The sequence below is a fragment of the Danio rerio genome, chromosome 4, assembly GCF_049306965.1.
Source record: "Danio rerio strain Tuebingen ecotype United States chromosome 4, GRCz12tu, whole genome shotgun sequence".
NCBI classification, from domain to species: domain Eukaryota; kingdom Metazoa; phylum Chordata; class Actinopteri; order Cypriniformes; family Danionidae; genus Danio; species Danio rerio.
The window spans coordinates 49,655,212-49,675,000 of NC_133179.1; the positions used below are offsets into that span (position 1 = coordinate 49,655,212).

Sequence of the window (19,789 nt, forward strand, 5' to 3'; positions counted from 1 at the left end):
TCCACCAAACATTGATCTCAAGTTAAAGGGAGATTTTCAAAAACGACACAGGTGGGACTTGAACCCACAATCCCCAGCTCCGGAGGCTGATGCCTTATCCATTAGGCCACTGGGCCATGTCACCAATCTTCTATCAAGGATCTCTTGTACGCCTTCAACAAGATGCTACTGCATGGAAAACTGCACTTTAGGATCTCGATGACAGTTTGCATTCTATCAAATAAGAACTAATGGCCAAACATTTTCTTTCTGCAATCATTCACATTCGTGTCTCATCGGTTCTGGGGTATGGTTCTAGTGTATAGTGTGACTGGTCTTGAGAGTTTCGAATTCCAGTCAAGGCCACTCTCATTAACTTGAAATCACAACCTTTCTGCAGCTAGTTTGCATTTCATCATCATCCACCTAACATGAGACCGTCAATTGAGAGCCACGGGGTACTTGAAGTCAAGATCTCCATTCCCAGAGCTTAGCGGAACCTTTTAGGTTTGTAACATGACAGTGAGATTCAAGCAAGATTGGATGAATCCTAATTGAAGTGTGCAGCAAGTCTGAGAATTGGAAGCTAACTATTGCCCTCAGATTATCACACCTAAGCTTTGAGTAGACAAGTCAGGATTTTTTCAAACAACTTAAATGTAACCTAACAAACACAACCCAAACAGGACTTGAATCCACAATCCCCAACTTCAAAGAGTGATGCCTTATCCATTAGGCCACTGGGCCAATACTAGCATTTGCCATATCTGTTGTATGACTCCGGACGTTCTTTTAACCTAGAAAACAGCACTTAAGGATCCCTATACCATATTGCATTCAGACGATCTGGTGTGTACACCTAATGACAAAACAGCTTCTCTGAAGAGTTTTCCATTGTCATGTCTTTTTGACCTACGGGTATGAACCTAGCTTTTGAAGGTCACACTGGATTGTGCTGCACAGCCAACTTAAAAGGAACTGCATCAAAGGCAACCCAGGTGGCACATACTAAAAACAACAAGAACAAAAAGTATTTATAAAAAAGTAAGAATTTTCAATTTTTGTGATTTTTTGTGATTTTTCAAAAATTTTTAATGTTTTTGCGATTTTTTAAAAAATTTTCATTTTTTGTGATTTTATGCGACTTTTCAAAAAATGTTCATCTTTTGCGATTTTTCAAAAAATGTTCATTTTTGTGATTTTTCAAAAAATTTTCATTTTTTGTGATTTTTCAAATTTTTTTTAATTTTTTGTGTTTTTTGCGATTTTTCAAAAAATGTTCATCTTTTGCGATTTTTCAAAAAATGTTCATTTTTGTGATTTTTCAAAAAATTGTAACTTTTTGTGATTTTTCAAAAATTTTTCATTTTTTGTGATTTTTTGCGATTTTTCAAAAAAAAATTCATATTTTGCGATTTTTCAAAAAATTCATTTTTGTGATTTTTCAAAAAATTTTCATTTTTTGTTATTTTTCAAAAATTTTTCATTTTTTGTGATTTTTTGCAATTTTTCAAAAAAAATCATATTTTGCGATTTTTCAAAATAATTTCATTTTTTGTGATTTTTCAAAAAATTTTCATTTTTTGTGATTTTTCAAAAAATGTTCATTTTTGTGATTTTTTGCGATTTTTCAAAAAATTTTCATATTTTGCGATTTTTCAAAAAATTTTCATTTTTGTGATTTTTCAAAAAAATTTCATATTTTGCGATTTTTCAAAAAAATTTCATTTTTTGTGATTTTCTGCGATTTTTTAAAAAATTTTCATTTTTTGTGATTTTTCAAAAATTTTTCAATTTTTGTGATTTTTTGTGATTTTTTAAACATTTTAAATTTTTGTGATTTTTTGAGATTTTTCCAAAAATTTTCATTTTTTGTGATTTTATGCGATTTTTCAAAAAATTTTCATCTTTTGTGATTTTTTAAAAAAAATTCATTTTTTGTGATTTTTCAAAAAATGTTCATTTTTTGCGATTTTTCAAAACAATTTCATTTTTTGTGATTTTTCAAAAAATTTTTCATTTTTTGTGATTTTTCAAAAAATTTTCAATTTTTGTAATTTTTTGTGATTTTTCAAAAAATTTTCAATTTTTGTAATTTTTTAAGATTTTTCAAAAAATGTTCATTTTTTGTGATTTTATGCGATTTTTCAAAAAAATTTCATCTTTTGTGATTTTTCAAAAAAATTTCATTTTTTGTGATTTTTTACAAATTTTTCATTTTTTGCGATTTTTCAAAAAATGTTCATTTTTTTCGATTTTTCAAAAATTTTTATTTTTTGTGATTTTTTGCGATTTTTCAAAAAGAAATCATATTTTGCGATTTTTCAAAATAATTTAATTTTTTGTGATTTTTCAAAAAATTTTCATTTTTTGTGATTTTTTGCGATTTTTCAAAAATGTTTCATATTTTGCGATTTTTCAAAAAAATTTCATTTTTTGTGATTTTTTGCGATTTTTCAAGAAATTTTCATTTTTTGTGATTTTTCAAATAAATTTCATTTTTTGTGATTTTTGTGATTTTTCAAAAAATGTTCATTTTTTGTGATTTTTTTCATATTTTGCGATTTTTCAAAAATTTTTCATTTTTTGTGATTTTTCAAAAATTTTTCATATTGCGATTTTTCAAAAAATTGTCATTTTTTGTGATTTTTGCGATTTTTCAAAAAATTTTCATTTTTTGCGATTTTTCAAAAAAATTAAATTTTTGTGATTTTTCAAAAAATTTTCATTTTTTGTGATTTTTCCAAAAATTTTCATTTTTTGTGATTTTATGCGACTTTTCAAAAAATGTTCATCTTTTGCGATTTTTAAAAAAAATTTCATTTTTTGCAATTTTTCAAAAAAATTTCATTTTTTGTGATTTTTCAAAAAATTTTCATTTTTTGTGATTTTTCAAAAAATTTTCATATTTTGCGATTTTTCAAAAAAATTTCATTTTTTGTGATTTTTCAAAAAATTTTCATTTTTTGTGATTTTTCAAAAAATTTTCATATTTTGCGATTTTTCAAAAAAATTTCATATTTTGCGATTTTTCAAAAAAATTTCATATTTTGCGATTTTTCAAAAATTTTACATTTTTTGTGATTTTTTGTTATTTTTCAAAAAATTTCATTTTTTGTTATTTTTTAAAAAATGTTTATTTTATGTGATTTTTTTGCGATTTTTCAAAAAAATTTCATATTTTGCGATTTTTCAAAAAATTTTCATTTTTTGTGATTTTTCAAAAAATTTTCATATTTTGCGATTTTTCAAAAAAATTTCATTTTTTGTGATTTTCTGCGATTTTTCAAAAAATTGTAATTTTTTGTGATTTTTCAAAAAATTTTCAATTTTTGTGATATTTTGTGATTTTTCAAAAAAATTTTATTTTTCTGCGATTTTTCCAAAAATTTTCATTTTTTTGTGATTTTATGCGGCTTTTCAAAAAATGTTCATCTTTTGCGATTTTTAAAAAAATTTTCATTTTTTGCAATTTTTCAAAAAAATTTCATTTTTTGTGATTTTTCAAAAAATTTTCATTTTTTGTGATTTTTCAAAAAATTTTCATATTTTGCGATTTTTCAAAAAAATTTCATATTTTGCGATTTTTCAAAAATTTTTCATTTTTTGTGATTTTTTGTTATTTTTCAAAAGTTTTTCATTTTTTGTTATTTTTTAAAAAATGTTAATTTTTTGTGATTTTTTGCGATTATTCAAAAAATATTAAATTTTTTTTAATTTTTTGTGATTTTTCAAAAAAAATTTAATTTTTGTGATTTTTTGTGATTTTTCAAAAAATGTAAATTTTTTTGCGATTTTTCAAAAAATGTTTTTTTGTGATTTTTCAAAAAAATTTCATTTTTTTGCGAATTTTCAAAAAATTTTCATTTTTTGTGATTTTATGCGACTTCAAAAAATGTTCATCTTTTGCGATTTTTCAAAAAATTTTCATTTTTGTGATTTGTCAAAAAATCGATTTTTGCAATTTTTCAAAAAAAATTGCGTTTTTTGTGATTTTTCAAAAATTTTTCATTTTTTGTGATTTTTTGCGATTTTTCAAAAAAATTTCATATTTTGCGATTTTTCAAAAAATTTTCATTTTTGTGATTTTTCTAAAAATGTTCATTTTTTGATATTTTTCAAATTTTTTTCATTTTTTGTGATTTTTTGCGATTTTTTTAAAAAAAATCATATTATGCAATTTTTCAAAAAAATTTCATTTTTTGTGATTTTTCAAAAAATTTTCATTTTTTGTGATTTTTCAAAAAATTTTCATTTTTTGTGATTTTTTGCGATTTTTCAAAAAATTTTCATATTTTGCGATTTTTCAAAAAAATTTAATTTTTGTGATTTTTTGCGATTTTTCAAATAAATTTCATTTTTTGTGTTTTTTGCGATTTTTCAAAAAATTTTCATTTTTTGCGATTTTTCAAAAAAATTAAATTTTTGTGATTTTTCAAAAAATTTTCATTTTTTGTGATTTTTCAAAAAAATTTCATATTTTGCGATTTTTCAAAAATGTTTAATTTTTTGTGATTTTTTGTTATTTTTCAAAAAATTTCATTTTTTGTTATTTTTTAAAAAATGTTCATTTTTTGTGATTTTTTGCGATTTTTCAAAATATATTCATTTTTTTGATTTTTCGAAAAAATTTCATTTTTTGTGATTTTTCAAAAATTTAATTTTTTGTTATTTTTCAAAAATTGTTCATTTTTGGTGATTTTTAGAAAAAATTAAATTTTTTGTTATTTTTCAAAAAATTATCATTTTTTGTTATTTTTCGAAAAACTTTCATTTTTAGTGATTTTTCAAAAAAATTTCATTTTTTGTTATTTTTTCACAAATTTTTCATTTTTTTGTGATTTTTAGAAAAAAATTCATTTTTTGTGATTTTTCAAAAAATTTTCATTTTTTGTGATTTTTCGAAAAACTTTCATTTTTAGTGATTTTTAAAAAAAATTGATTTTTTGTTATTTTTTAAAAATATTTCATTTTTTGTTCTTTTTCAAAAATTCAGCCGTCAGCCGCCGTTTTCTATCGGCCGTACTACCAGCCGTAAACCACCGACGGCTGGCAGTTGAATCCAAGATTGGAGTCCCACCAACAAAAAGGTTCATATCGGTCTACGAGCCTAATATATCATATTATAGTAGACTGGGCAGAGTCATGGTATCATATGACACCAAGAAGAATTCATGGCACTGTCCCTATGCAAAAACCCAGAGATCATGTACCCATAAATACATAGCAAAATGGCACCTCTTTCAAATTCACCCTGAACTCTTCCGAAAAGTTCGGAGCACTGAAAGCGCTGAAGAATTTCAGGCAGCAGCGATGGAGGAAAGTGATGAAAGTGAGAATTACCCTCCAAAGGACATTGCTAAAGTAAAGAGCATAGTAGAATACATCTTAATGAATAAAAAGCTACCATCTACTATTCCCAGTCATTTGAGGCTTTCTTCAGACTATAAGGAATTTCCAAAACACCTAATCCCTGATGAGACAATGTGCTACCACTGCTCAGACCGCACATTGCTCAGTGATCCTGTCTGCATTACACGTAAAGCGAAAATTCTTACAACTACAGGAATTGTCCAAGGTGGATAAATGTTACTTACATTTTTTATTTTATTTTAATTATGAAAAAGATACTAAACCATTTAATTTACATTCTGTATCTGCAGATATTTTAACCTACTACAAATTATGTCCTTTCTGTGGAATGGTGTACCGTTACCAAGAGTGGGCTAATGGTTTGCATAACTTCAATGACCATGTCCTCCTTGAACTCTCTCTCTGCCTCACCATAAGAAACCTGTTGCAGTTAATCGTTATACAATACATATATTATATGTTATACAATATATTATTTTTTACAACAATAGGATTTCTTCATAGTGTTGATTTTATGTTAGGCAACATTAGGCACATTCAAATCAAGACTTAAAACACATCTGTTTAGCTGTGCCTTTACTGAATGAGCACTGTGCTACGTCCGACAGTTCACACTATTATGTTTTCTGTTTTTAACTGTTTTTTTAAATCATTTTTATTCTTTGTTTTTATTTTCTTATACTTGTCTCTTTTATTCTTGTTTATGTAAATCACTTTGAATTACCATTGTGTATAAAATGTGCTATATAAATAAACTTGCCTTGCCTTGCCTAGATAAGTAATGATTAACTGTGACTTCTTTATCATAGGTGCATACAGCAGTCAGCAGAGTAGTGGAGTACTTGGAGGTAACTACAGGTGTACAGTTCCCCTCAGCAGTTACTCTTCTCCACGGCTTTCTGCATTTTGAGGCCCTAACTGACCATGAAAACGAGTATTCATGTGTATCTTGTGGTGACCATCCACCTGTGGTCATAATGGACCTCCACAAGAAGGCATCCTTTCATCTCTCTGGTAAATATCTTTCCTTTTTACTGCAGAGATTTAAGTCTTATTAGTAAAACTATTAGTAAGTTTATAATATGTTTTTATTTTCTTTAGTGAGTGATCTTTCACAGCCTCCACAAGATTTTAATGGAGAGGTGGATTTAGATATGTTTGGAAGGCACTGACAGAAGAACGAATTGCTCGAGGATTTTTTTCAAGTAAGGAAATTTATTATATCAGGAATGGCATGTCATCATTATTTAATTTCATAAGTGTTTTCAGGAGTACAAACTAAATTCACTGATGTACTAACATGTTTGTTTGTCCTAAAGGTCAAAAAAACAATCCATTTTGTGTTACACCTAGTTACAACTTTTGGGCACCCTGGATCGGGAGTAAGACTCGCATAGCGAATGTTGTTCACAACACTGAATTTGAGAAAGTGCACAAAGCAAAAACTGCAGAACGAACAGAAATAACTGTCTCTGAAGATCGCTTAAAGGGGTGGTCCACTACGATCTCATATTTTAAACTTTAGTTGATGTGTAATGTAGCTGTGTGAAAATAAACAGCATCTCTGAATGTAAAAAGTTCTAAGTTCAATGCTAAGGGAGACCTTGGTTTTTACAGAGTTAGCTTAGCAAAGCCTACAATGAACGAATTTTGGGGACTACAAAAAAATACTTCCGCCCCCTGTGACATCACAAGTTCGTTTACTGCGCATCCCACACTGCGCATGCAGGTAAGGTCCGTGGCCAGAGGTGCTGTAACGTTATAGCAGAGATGAAGCTAAAAATGCATCTAAACACGGCTGTTTCCACAGAGCTTCGTCTGTTTCTGTATTTGGACTTCCAAAGGACACGACACAAAGACAGAAGTGCCTTTAGTTCAATATTAATTAACTTCCAGAGAATTATAAAATACTCAGCAAGCATGATTTGACAAAACAGCTCCAGAATCTCTCCCAGTTCAGTGCTGGATTCGGCTAAAATCTCCTCAAAGCAGAAGTTGTGATCTACAAGTAAGTGTTTTTATTTTTTAAAATTGATCATGACATGTACAGTGTCTAGCGTTAACTGTATGCTGTAGCAATGATGTAAACAATGCGAAATGCTGCTTTGCGGGCAAACGATTTAGCTACAAACTCACATTTATCAGCCAAACTCCTGTAAACACACACTCACTCCACCAGCACGATCTCTTATGTGTGTGCGCGACTGCACTGATTGTCTTGGCTTTTTCATGTGTTTCACATCTCAGATAATGAAGTCGCAAAAGATATGTGGATGATTTATATTACTTACACCTGCATATTCCGGATACTCGTGAAAGACGTCATGACGCATAGAGTTAAAAAAACACAGATTAGCTTACCTGACTAGTGGTCGCAGCAGAATAATAAATCAAGGCTCAACAGGTAGCATCTCACATCTTGTGCTTTATTCTTCTGTCACGATATATTACAGAAAATAACTTAATCCGAGCATCAGAGAAAAAGAAAGTCCCGCGCTCTTGCGCTTGTTACAGAAAGTTCACACCACACAAACACACACATAGACGCACACACAGACGCTGTTAAAGGATCCGCACCCCTTTTTCACTCGTTAGTTACAGACACTTGTCAGATGTTATTTTAGAGAGCGGGCGCGAGGTTGACTTCATGTTTACACAGCAGAAAAGCGTGTGCTTTTACGGGCGTGACATGGAGCCGATCCGCCAATAGCAGCACATTATGTCGATGACCAATCAGAGTCACTTAAGGGCGGGCCTTTTAGAGGAACTAGGAAATATGACAGTCGTTTTCATGTTAGCTGAGTAGCTGTGTATAATCAAAGTGAGATATATGAAAAAATTACGCGATTTCCGTCAAGTGAAACATAAGCACACATTGCTTTGCATCTTATAAACACAACCAAGCCTTAAAATTACATTCTGGACCACCCCTTTAAAGGACGAACTTTCAAAACAGCAAGTAAAATATTTAATGCTAATTATATGTATTATTTGTCAGTGTTGGCATTTATTTAACATGTGTGTTTTATGTGATAGGTGGGAGTGATAAGAAGACTGTGTCAAGAGTGTGGTTTAGATGCCAAAGGCTCTCGCACAGATCTACTCCTGCGACTTTCGGAGGAGATGAGGTCAAGGGAGGCCTATGACAAGATTTTTGAAAAGATCTGGGCTGCTTCAGGTAAACCTCAATGTTGCACATTAAAATATTACAAATAAATCAGAAATGTACAAAGTCACATAGACATAATGGGTCCTGTTTTCTGCTTGGCACTGATTGGGGAGTGACTGGTGGTGTACAGCTCTGGGGGTGTTGGAGGTGGCCTCGTCTGACACCAGGGTGTATTGTTGCTTTCCGTGTGGGGGAGTGTATTTACATCTCTGAGGCACTGCATCTTTAAATTTTTTAAAAGTATACTTTGTTAAGGTTAATGCCACTGCCCTCCATCATAACCTATGGTCATTTAAGTCCCAATGTCATTAATGGGATTTGATTATGTTTTCTTAACTATTTGCTTATCTTTTTTGTCTGTTCCAGGAGGTTGGGCTGTCATCATGTGTCCTTGTGGCATAGTTTACAGTATAAAGTGTAATCTGCGAGCAGAAAGTCCTCGGGATTTTGCAGATATGCTTCTGTCTTGGAAGCATCTGCCTAATGTTGTTATTTGTGACTTTGCCCGTGGACTGTCCACCCACACAAGTTTGAGGCAACCCATAACTTTCACACCTTTCGAGGGAAGGTTACTCGAACCAACCACTGAAAATATTGCAAAAGCAAAATCAGGAAAATTACAGGTAACTCTGCCATGGCTCACTGCAAAAAAGCAAAGTCCAGATCCGGATGGTCATCCAATAACTGGTTCTGCAGAACACTATGTTCTGTATGACCGCTTTCACGAAGACAACACAAAAGATCCTCGTGATTCACTGAGGAAGCTTCGTCTTGTGCCTCAACTAGCTGGCAAAGTTAACAGTCAGGCTGCAGAACAGCTTTTTTCAAAGCTAAAAAAAAATAACTACTTTATGAACATGGCATTGCCATCCACACATGTTTTCCTCATGCGAAACATCATCCACCATTACAATGTCAGAAAAAACGAGAAACGTCTTCATGACATAAAAAAGGAATTCAACACAAACATTCATATGAATGACCACAGCCAGGTTGTATTAGGTAATGTTTCCCTTACTTTGTAACAAATACATCACTTTATCCATAACTGTACTTATGTGTATATTTGTATTTATAGAAAATCCATCCTCCACAGAGAAATGCATGGACATGTCACTTGGTAATTTGACTGTTCTTTCCAGTTGCTCAGTGTCAAGTTTCTGTTCACTAATTATTATGTGTTATTTTCTAATTTTGATGCTTTAATGTACTCTAAGGACCACTGACAGCACTGCCAAAAATATTGTGACTTTACAAACGACCGCTGCATCACCAGGCAAAACATGTCACATCTCCTCTGTCATCAGTACCAATTAAAGAAAAAACAGCTTGTGAACCTACCACTCTTCTGAATTTTTTGGAACCTACTAAGCCTTGGGAGAGGGACTGGCATCCATTACAAGAGAAACTGGTGAACAATTACCATTACATACAAACGCACACACACACACATATTTATTGTTATTATTATTACAGCTTGATTATGTGCTGGACCGAAATCGCCCTGGCAGTGAAATAATTGTGAAGGAGGGGAAAGTGTGCCTTATTCGAGAAGAATTTTGGAGCCTTGGATTGTTGAGGGACATGGACTCCCATGTAAGCAGTCTGTTTTTTATTATAACTTTTTTTTTATTAAAAACATTGACTTATCAAAGTATTTATTGCAGATTGGAAACGCCTGCATGAAGCTTATTTGTGAAATGGCTCGACAAATTGTATGTACTATAAAACATAATATTTATATAGATTGTTTTAACTTGATCCAAATTTAAAAAAAAAAAATTTCTAAACTGTGTGAAAATGTTCATGTCATTGTCAACAGTTTCTTTTTATTCATGTAGGGCAAGGACATATACATTGAGGACTTTTATGTTGTCCCTGTGTGGAAAGAAACTCCTAACAACATTGTTACTGGATTACCGGTGCGTGTATGTACTGTATTTACTGTGTGAGAAGTACAACCTAAATTAAACAACATAACTGTCCTGATCAATTTCAGGAAGATGCAGACTTGAAAGACCTGTTAGCCTTTCCAGCATGGACAAATGCCAATGGACCAGACCACTTTGTTGTCTGTGTAAGAATATATTAAAATGTCTAGTGCATACATTAATTGGTATTGCAATGTGTGTGTTTCTAAAATAAAACACTGAAAAATCTTGGAAGAAGCAATAATGTTCAAATGAAATATTTTTACACCTTTAACATTGTAGATAATGATGCCGCTTCGAAGAGAGATGGTGTTCTTAGACTCTCTGTACGCAGAGCATGAATCAGGATTTGGAGATGAGGAATACAGGGCAATTTTTAGGTCTATCAATAAACTAAGACGTTTCAGCCTTTATGTGATATATGGCTACGTTCCTATAGCCATTTCTATTTATTTCCTAACCGTGTATTATAGTTCTGTCACTTTTGGCTACGTTCCTATAGCCGTTTCTTGAACTTCTGGCTATGTTCATCTAGCCTTTTTTATGCATGGTGTTCTAGAGTTGAGGTGAGCTGTAATTGTTAGTATTACTACTAATATGTTTTGTTTACAGGAAAATTGCTTACCAAGTGGATCATGGGACATGGACTGAAAAGACTGGATATGATTTTCCAGTGAGGAATCAACTTAAAAAAAAAAAATATTTTATACTTTTACAACAATTAAATTTTTTGTACATTATTCTAAAATAAAAGTGATTTGCTTTGCCTATTTTAGGCTTTGCCACGTCAGACAAGAGGGAATGATTGTGGTGTTTTTGTACTCTTGGTAAGATATAAATTAAGTTAATTGATTTAAAGATTTTGTAAACATTGTAAATGACTGTGGCTTCTCTCTTTTCAGTACACCCTCTCAATGGTGTGTGGCATTGGGTTTCAATTCCAGGAGGTTTTATTTTATTATTTATGTAACTTTATTTTGTTTGTGCTTTTCTTAATCATAGCTAAAATGTAACTATTTTAATGTATATTATCTTGCTTTCTTCTAAGCAACATATCTTTATGTTACGACCCCCTCGTTTTGAGTCGCAACATAAAAGAGTTCGGACAACAAAAGAATGTATATGCAACTTATTTATTATACATAAAACTAAATAGAACAACAAATCAACAAACAAACGTCTAGGGGAAAAATAAAGAAAATAACTACTTTTACTACACAAATAAATAATGCTAAACAAAACCATAAGGTTGCAGAAATGAAGAGATGATCTGAACACGAGGACGGCCCGTAGCCACACCGTCCTCCAGAAGCTAGCACTCAAAACCCTTTTATATGGTTCGAGCCAATTGGTGACAACCAGGCACCCAATCAGGATCTGCCACATCTATACTGAAGTCCTGGGGTCGTCACACCTCCCACTCCAAAAGGAGGTTCCCTAAAGAACCGACAAAAACAACTAGTGGAACAAACAGAACATAAACCAACTAAATTGAAATTTACAATAACAGGAGTACTCATCTCCATAAATCTCACTCCAGTTTTCTCCCCGACTCCTGGGCCCTAGGAAATCAGAGTAAAGACTAGAGATAGAAAATGAGAGAGAGAGACAGAATCGAGAGAGAGAGAGAGAAAGACAAACAAAAGATATGCCCAACCTAATGGGACATTTTACACTCTTGAGAGAGCGTCAGCAATCAGGTTGTCTTTGCCACGAATATGTTTAATCAGCAGAGAGAATGGTTGCAATATAAGGCTCCATCTCATAATCCGCTGGTTCTTTCCACGCATTCGATCCAAGAAAGTTAAAGGATTATGGTCTGTATAGATGACAATAGGACCACAAACTGAACTCAAATAGACCTCAAAGTGTTGAACAGCCAACACAAGAGCTAAAGCCTCTTTTTCCACTGTGGAATAGACCTGCTGATGACAATTAAATTTTTTTGAAAAATAACTGACTGGATGCTCAACTCCTTTGTCATCTTCCTGAAGAAGAACTGCACCAGCACCAAAAGCACTAGCGTCCACCGCTAGAAGAAAAGGTTTCTCAAAGTTTGGTGCAGTCAACACCGGAGCATTAGCTAAAAGAGATTTAGCATTATCAAAAGCACATTGACACTGCACTGACCAATGGAAAGGTCTTTTTGGGCTCAATAAATCTGTCAGAGGGGCAACAACATCTGCAAAATTCTTACAAAAACCTCTATAGTAACCCACCATTCCGAGAAAACGCCTTAACTCACGACGAGTAGTGGGAGTGGGAAAACTAGAGATGGCTTCAACTTTAGCAGTAATAGGACGAACGCACCCTCTGCCAACCACCTTACCCAAATAAGTCACTGTAGCCTTACCAAACTCACACTTGGCAAGATTAACAGTCAAGTTAGCTTTAGCTAAACGTTCAAACATTCTCTAATTTGTGCTAGATGTTCTGACCAAGTAGAACTGTACAGCACAACATCATCCAGGTAGGCTTCACATCCCTGCATCCCTGATAACACTCGATTTACCAGACGTTGAAAAGTCGCTGGAGCATTTCGAACTCCAAAAGGCATTACTGTGTACTGTAGGAAACTGTCTGGTGTAATAAAAGCAGACAATTCCTTAGCACGAGATGTTAACGGCACTTGCCAATATCCTTTTAAAAGATCAAACTTACTCACAAACTGTGCAGATCCTACCCGATCTACACAATCATCGATTCTGGGTAAAGGAAAACAATCAGGTTTTGTAAGTGAATTGAGCTTCCTATAATCAGTACAAAACCGATAAGATTGATCTGATTTAGTCACTAGAATGCAGGGGGAGCTCCACGAACTAAAACTGGGTTCTGCTAATCGGTGAGCAAGCAAATATTCCACTTCTTTCTCAAGGAGTTTCCTTTTAACAGGATTCACCCGATATGGATGTTGTTTTACAGGTGAAGCCATCCCAACATCAATGTCATGTTGAATGACATGAGTTTGAGTAGGAACATCAGAAAAGATAGAAGGGAATGAATTTACCAACTCAATGATACTGGTCTTCTCTGGTTCGCACAAATGAGACAGATGATGAGAGAGATTAACAAGAAATTCCGAATTATTCAGGCGTCCTTCCACAACTCCTCGTGAAGGACCACTCTTTTCATCCAGATCAGTAGTCATGTCCACAGAAGCTCCTGAAACACTGGAGTCAAGATCGGAGGTCACGACATGTACTGAAAGAGATGAAACAGGGCTCAAGTATGGCTTCAGCAAGTTAACATGGCAAACCTGTACTTTCTTTCGTCGATCAGGTGTACTTAAAAGATAGTTGTTATTCGTGTAACACTTTACTATGGTGTATGGTCCACTAAACCTAGCCTGAAACGGACTACTTAAAACAGGAAGCAATGCTAAAACTTTATCGCCAACCTGAAAACTTCGAAGTTTAACTTTGCGATCAAACAACCTCTGCATCTTTTCCTGAGACTTACATAGTTTTCGCAAAGCGATAGCTCGAGCTTCATAAAGTCGATAGCGAAAACCACTGACATAATCTAGAACATTCTCAGGTGGATCAGTGATGTTCCATTCATCGGCTAAAACAGCAATCGGGCCTCGGACTGTGTGTCCGAACACCAACTCATTGGGGCTAAAACCAGTGCTCTCCTGAACAACTTCACGAATAGCCAACAACATCCAAGGAAGTCCATCCTCCCAGTCACAATCAAGTTCAACACAATAGGATCTCAAAAGTGACTTAAGAGTCTGGTGGAACCTTTCTAAACCTCCCTGACTCTGAGGATGATAAGCACTTGAGATATTGTGTTTAACTTTTAGTTGTTGTAGAACTTTTGAAAATTGTCGGGACATAAAATTTGAACCTTGATCAGACTGAATGGTTTTTGGAATACCAAAGATAGACATGAAATTTGTCAAAGCCTTTAAAATCGATTTTGTTGTGATCGATCTCAATGGATAAGCTGTAGGATAGCGTGTAGACTGGCACATTACAGTAAGCAAATAAGCATGTCCGGCCTTAGATCGGGGTAAAGGACCCACACAATCTATGATTAGATGTTCAAAAGGGGTAGTACAAACAGCAATGGGTTGCAAAGGAGCCAATGGAATACGTTGATTAGGCTTCCCGGTCATTTGACAGTTGTGACAAGACCGTATGTATTTAGTCACATCTTTCTTGAGTCTAGGCCAATAAAATTCCCTCAAAATCCTATCACATGTCTTTCTTACCCCCGTATGACCAGCAGGGCCTTGGTGTGACAGCCTTAAGACATCATGACGAAAAATTGAAGGAACCACAATTTGGATCCTAGGATCAAGAGAAGAGTCAGAAGACATAGGCTGTTGTCTGCAAAGCAACCCATCCCGAAGAATATAAGACGTGGAGACTTTGTTTTCTCCACCAGCACAGACCAAGGAAAACATCTCCTGAACAGCTTCATCCGCATGCTGGGCTTTTATCAGCTCAGCTCGAGTCACACTATGAAGTGGAGATAACAAACAAGTGTTAGCATTAGCATCACAAGGTGGACTTTCAGAAAGTGAAACAGGCTTTTCAATATGTGCATCAACAGATGTAATATTGTGCACGGGAGTCTCTTCATCAACTGTAGTGGTGTTCACAGTACCAGGCTCTAGTGAAGAGTCTGTAGATGAAATAAAAGTATCACTAAGAACACTTCCCGTCTCATCCAACACACCTCTCTTAGTCATCGCTCGAGTTACTGCACATGCTGGGAACAAATCAGAACAGTCAGGAGGCTTATTCAATCCTTCAACAGAAGGAAACACTACAGGTGAAATTTCACCATCAGGTTTCTCCCACACATTACCACCAGCCAAGTCATTTCCAAGTATAAAGGTGACACCAGGAATAGGAAGGTTAGCACGAACTCCTACAACTACATCACCTGTTACAAGTTTGGAGTTAAGTTGAATGTGGTGCAATGGAACTTCCATGTAGCCCATTTCAAGCCCTCTGACCAGCACATGAGACCCAGTAGCAGTACGTTCAGACAAAGGCAAAAGTCCTTGCATCAAAAATGACTGTCCAGCACCTGTATCACGAAGAATACGAACAGGAACAAATTCATCAGAATCAGGCAAAGAAACACTACCATCAGTAATGAATGGCCCAAAATCCACACTGGTCTTATCCTCCATTTCACTGATATTAATTTTCTCAATCTGCTTAGTGCTAACATTGTGATTCACTTTTGAAATCAAACCAACAGGTTTAACAGATTTATCTTTCTTTTTTAAAATAGCACAGTCAGAAATTTTATGTCCTTGTTTTTTACAATAAAAACAAATAATTTCACCTTTTTGACGTGTGAGTGAAACATTTTCAGCAGGAACTGACACAACATGCTGATGTGAAAGCATCTTTTTACTTTTACTCATAGAATTCAGCTTTAATCTACTCATATCATTTACATGAGCAGTATTCTGGTGAGTGAGAGTAAATTCATCTGCCATAAGTGCAGCCTCAGACAGTTTAGTCACTTTATGCTCATTAAGATACATGGCCACAGCATTTGGGACACAGCACTTAAACTCTTCAAGAAGAATGAGCTCTCGAAGCTCCTCCTTAGATTTAATTTTTACTGATGAGCACCAGCGGTCAAACAGATTTTCTTTCTCTCTAGCAAACTCAAGAAAAGTGCTTTTCTCAGATTTAAAATGAGTTCTGAATTTTTGTCGATAAGCCTCAGGTGCTAATTCATAAGCTTGTAAAATAGCGGACTTCACAATCTCATAATCGCTACTTTGCTCTGTAGTCAACGCTGAATACACATCCTGTGCTCTCCCTATCAACACGCACTGCAATAATAATGTCCAAAAAGTCTTTGGCCACTTTAATGACTCTGCAACACGTTCAAAATGCTGAAAGTATTTCTCTACTTCCCTCTCCAAAAACGGCGGCACTAGCCTAATGTTTTTGTGTACATCAAACACATTTGACTCAGCAGCTGAAATTACAGGAGCTTGATGTGATTTTAATTTCAATTCCAGCTCAAGTTTTCGCAATTGAAACTCTCTTTCCTCTCGCTCTTTCTGCAACTCCAACTCCATTTTCCGCATTTCTAACTGTTGTTGCATTTTCTTTACTTCAAAATCATTCTCCAACTCTTTCTCTTTCAAAGCACAAACATCACGCTCGGCTCTAAATTTTTCCGCATCAACACACAGCTGTTTTTCTTGCAACGACATTTCACTAAACTTTGCATTTAGATCGACACTACAAACAGGAGACGATACAGACTCATCAGGAATAATAGGAGCTCTTACCTCTAAAACGCCGCGTTCACAAAGTGCGCTCTTCACAGCTTTCATCAGCGTTTCCTTGAGTTTCTTGTCATTACTCGTTACCTCAATATCAAAACGCTCCGCGATCTGCAACAGTTCCTCCTTCGTACATCTCTCCAGTAGTATCTCCGAAGGAAATGCAAAGAAATCTTCAATAATTGATGAAGACGACATGACTGCCAACAGCAAACGCTCTAACAACAACAACAAAGCGCGCACACACTGAAGCGCACGTGAAACTAGCGCCTAACAACTACAAATCCCATCAGCCACTTCGCCAGGAACAATAACAGCAGACGCGCTCAGTTTACAAAAACTCACCGTTATAAGAGATTACTATAAACTATAGTTACTCTATTAATCGGAGGGCATCGTAATTAACAAATACGGAAAAAACAAAGTGTCACCTTATGAAAAGAATGAAAATGAGAGACTTCAGTTCCTACCTACACGAAAAATAACTAACTTAACCTACCTAATCTTCAAAGGTGTACCGGACTCGGGGCGGCTTTTAAACGCTAAGCTCGAGGACAATTGGCATAGCCAAAAGCCCGATGCGTACCCCCGACAGAGACTTAATAATCTCCATCCAGAATAACCTTCAAAAATAAAAAAGGCAAAATAACAAACTAAAATAACAAATAGTGTCTCGATGGAAGGATTACAAACCCAGCTGAGAACACTCTAACTACCTGAAGTCTACTCATTTACATTGGTGAACACAAACAAAATGCATTACCTTATGTGTAGTTAAATTATCCGGACGAGCGCCCAATTTTATGTTACGTCCCCCTCGTTTTGAGTCGCAACATAAAAGAGTTCGGACAACAAAAGAATGTATATGCAACTTATTTATTATACATAAAACTAAATAGAACAACAAATCAACAAACAAACGTCTAGGGGAAAAATAAAGAAAATAACTACTTTAACTACACAAATAAATAATGCTAAACAAAACCATAAGGTTGCAGAAATGAAGAGATGATCTGAACACGAGGACGGCCCGTAGCCACACCGTCCTCCAGAAGCTAGCACTCAAAACCCTTTTATATGGTTCGAGCCAATTGGTGACAACCAGGCACCCAATCAGGATCTGCCACATCTATACTGAAGTCCTGGGGTCGTCACAGGAATACAGGGCAATTTTTAGGTCTATCAATAAACTAAGACGTTTCAGCCTTTATGTGATATATGGCTACGTTCCTATAGCCATTTCTATTTATTTCCTAACCGTGTATTATAGTTCTGTCACTTTTGGCTACGTTCCTATAGCCGTTTCTTGAACTTCTGGCTATGTTCATCTAGCCTTTTTTATGCATGGTGTTCTAGAGTTGAGGTGAGCTGTAATTGTTAGTATTACTACTAATATGTTTTGTTTACAGGAAAATTGCTTACCAAGTGGATCATGGGACATGGACTGAAAAGACTGGATATGATTTTCCAGTGAGGAATCAACTTAAAAAAAAAAATATTTTATACTTTTACAACAATTAAATTTTTTGTACATTATTCTAAAATAAAAGTGATTTGCTTTGCCTATTTTAGGCTTTGCCACGTCAGACAAGAGGGAATGATTGTGGTGTTTTTGTACTCTTGGTAAGATATAAATTAAGTTAATTGATTTAAAGATTTTGTAAACATTGTAAATGACTGTGGCTTCTCTCTTTTCAGTACACCCTCTCAATGGTGTGTGGCATTGGGTTTCAATTCCAGGAGGTTTTATTTTATTATTTATGTAACTTTATTTTGTTTGTGCTTTTCTTAATCATAGCTAAAATGTAACTATTTTAATGTATATTATCTTGCTTTCTTCTAAGCAACATATCTTTAAAAAAAAAAAGGGGCATGGTTATTGCAAGCACACCCAACATCATGTATTAACAAAAACATGTTGGTTAACTGTCAGACTAAACTGTCTTTCTTTCAGATGGATATGCCTATCATCCGTCAGTGGTGGTGCCTTCTACTCATGGAACGATTTCAAATTGATGGGTATGTCAGTATTTATTTATTTTTTCTTGAAAATCTGTAAAATTAAAAATTTATATTGTGTCAGTACAACAACTTGTAACATGAATAACAAAACATACTTAAAATCTCTCTTACCGGTGACCAGTTAATATGGATTTTTTCTTGTCTTGTTATTAAAAGCTATGGGCACAGATTTACTTTCTGGACTAAGGAGGCAAGAAGTGTCTTGGATGGAAAGATTCTGCCCCTTTTTAGGGTGAAAAGAAAAACCACATCCAATCTTCCGGCACATGTCCAAGCAGTTCAAGATCGGGAAAGGAATGACTAAAGATTAGTGGACTTGATTATCACATCAAAATCAGCAGAGCAGCATTTGGTGGTATAGATGGTTCCACTTTAAATTACTCCTCTAGACTCTCAGTATGGTTGACTTAAATATAATCAAGTGACAATTTAACTATTATTTGCCAAATGTAATTAATTACTTGTGCATTTACATATGAAATATAATTTCCTTCTATGGCCCAAAGGATATACTCGGTGGGAAAAGGTCAAATTGGTTTCCACTAAAACCCCGTTCTCAAGTGCCTGTCTACATTGAGAATGAGCAGTCCCAGTCAATCATTTGTGACTACATCAGAGGAATTCTTAATAAAACCAAAACACAGCTGACCTTCAATGATGAGGTGGAGTTCATTTGTGGATGTCTCCTCCCAGAGGTAATCACAAAACATGTATGTACATGAGCATGCTTATGTTCTGCAGTGTGTGTTTTATTTTATTAATTGGTTTATCTGTATGTTTGTACAGGCCATAACTCATGGCATTTCCGAGTTACAAGGCTTGTCTTGGCAGGAGGCTGAAGATGTCTTCCTCCAGGGCCCCATTTATCACGCAAGGTATGTTTACATTTTTTTTTGTACAAAAGCTGTTAAGTTTTTATGTTAAACACAATTTCTGACAACAGCATTTATTTTTTTTAGTGAAGTTGAGGAATTTAACAGAAGAATTGCTCGAGAAATGAAAAATCTCCCCAACAAGAATGTAAAGCATTTTATTTTATTTTAT

At 34.2% G+C, this 19,789-nt stretch overlaps 1 protein-coding gene, 2 long non-coding RNA genes and 1 other non-coding gene across 4 annotated transcripts; 2 read left to right on the forward strand and 2 right to left on the reverse strand.

Moving 5' to 3' along the window:
• Positions 1 to 43: 43 nt before the first annotated feature.
• trnar-ccg (transfer RNA arginine (anticodon CCG)) lies at positions 44 to 116 on the reverse strand. Its single transcript has one exon. It is a non-coding gene; the product is annotated as a tRNA-Arg (tRNA).
• Positions 117 to 6,161: 6,045 nt separating this feature from the next.
• LOC137491173 (uncharacterized) lies at positions 6,162 to 8,311 on the forward strand. The gene is made up of 4 exons (XR_011011156.2): positions 6,162 to 6,366; positions 6,454 to 6,557; positions 6,672 to 6,843; positions 8,291 to 8,311. It is a non-coding gene; the product is annotated as an uncharacterized lncRNA (long non-coding RNA).
• Positions 8,312 to 8,334: 23 nt separating this feature from the next.
• Positions 8,335 to 9,546, forward strand: LOC141381982 (uncharacterized). Its single transcript, XM_073949085.1, has 3 exons — positions 8,335 to 8,355; positions 8,389 to 8,530; positions 8,888 to 9,546. Exons 1-3 carry the CDS (start codon positions 8,335 to 8,337, stop codon positions 9,544 to 9,546), a joined length of 822 nt encoding a protein of 273 aa, XP_073805186.1.
• Positions 9,547 to 11,573: 2,027 nt separating this feature from the next.
• LOC141381742 (uncharacterized) lies at positions 11,574 to 16,971 on the reverse strand. The gene is made up of 2 exons (XR_012402392.1): positions 16,730 to 16,971; positions 11,574 to 15,495 (listed from the first exon to the last, which is right to left on the reverse strand). It is a non-coding gene; the product is annotated as an uncharacterized lncRNA (long non-coding RNA).
• Between the last annotated feature and the right edge of the window lie 2,818 nt (positions 16,972 to 19,789).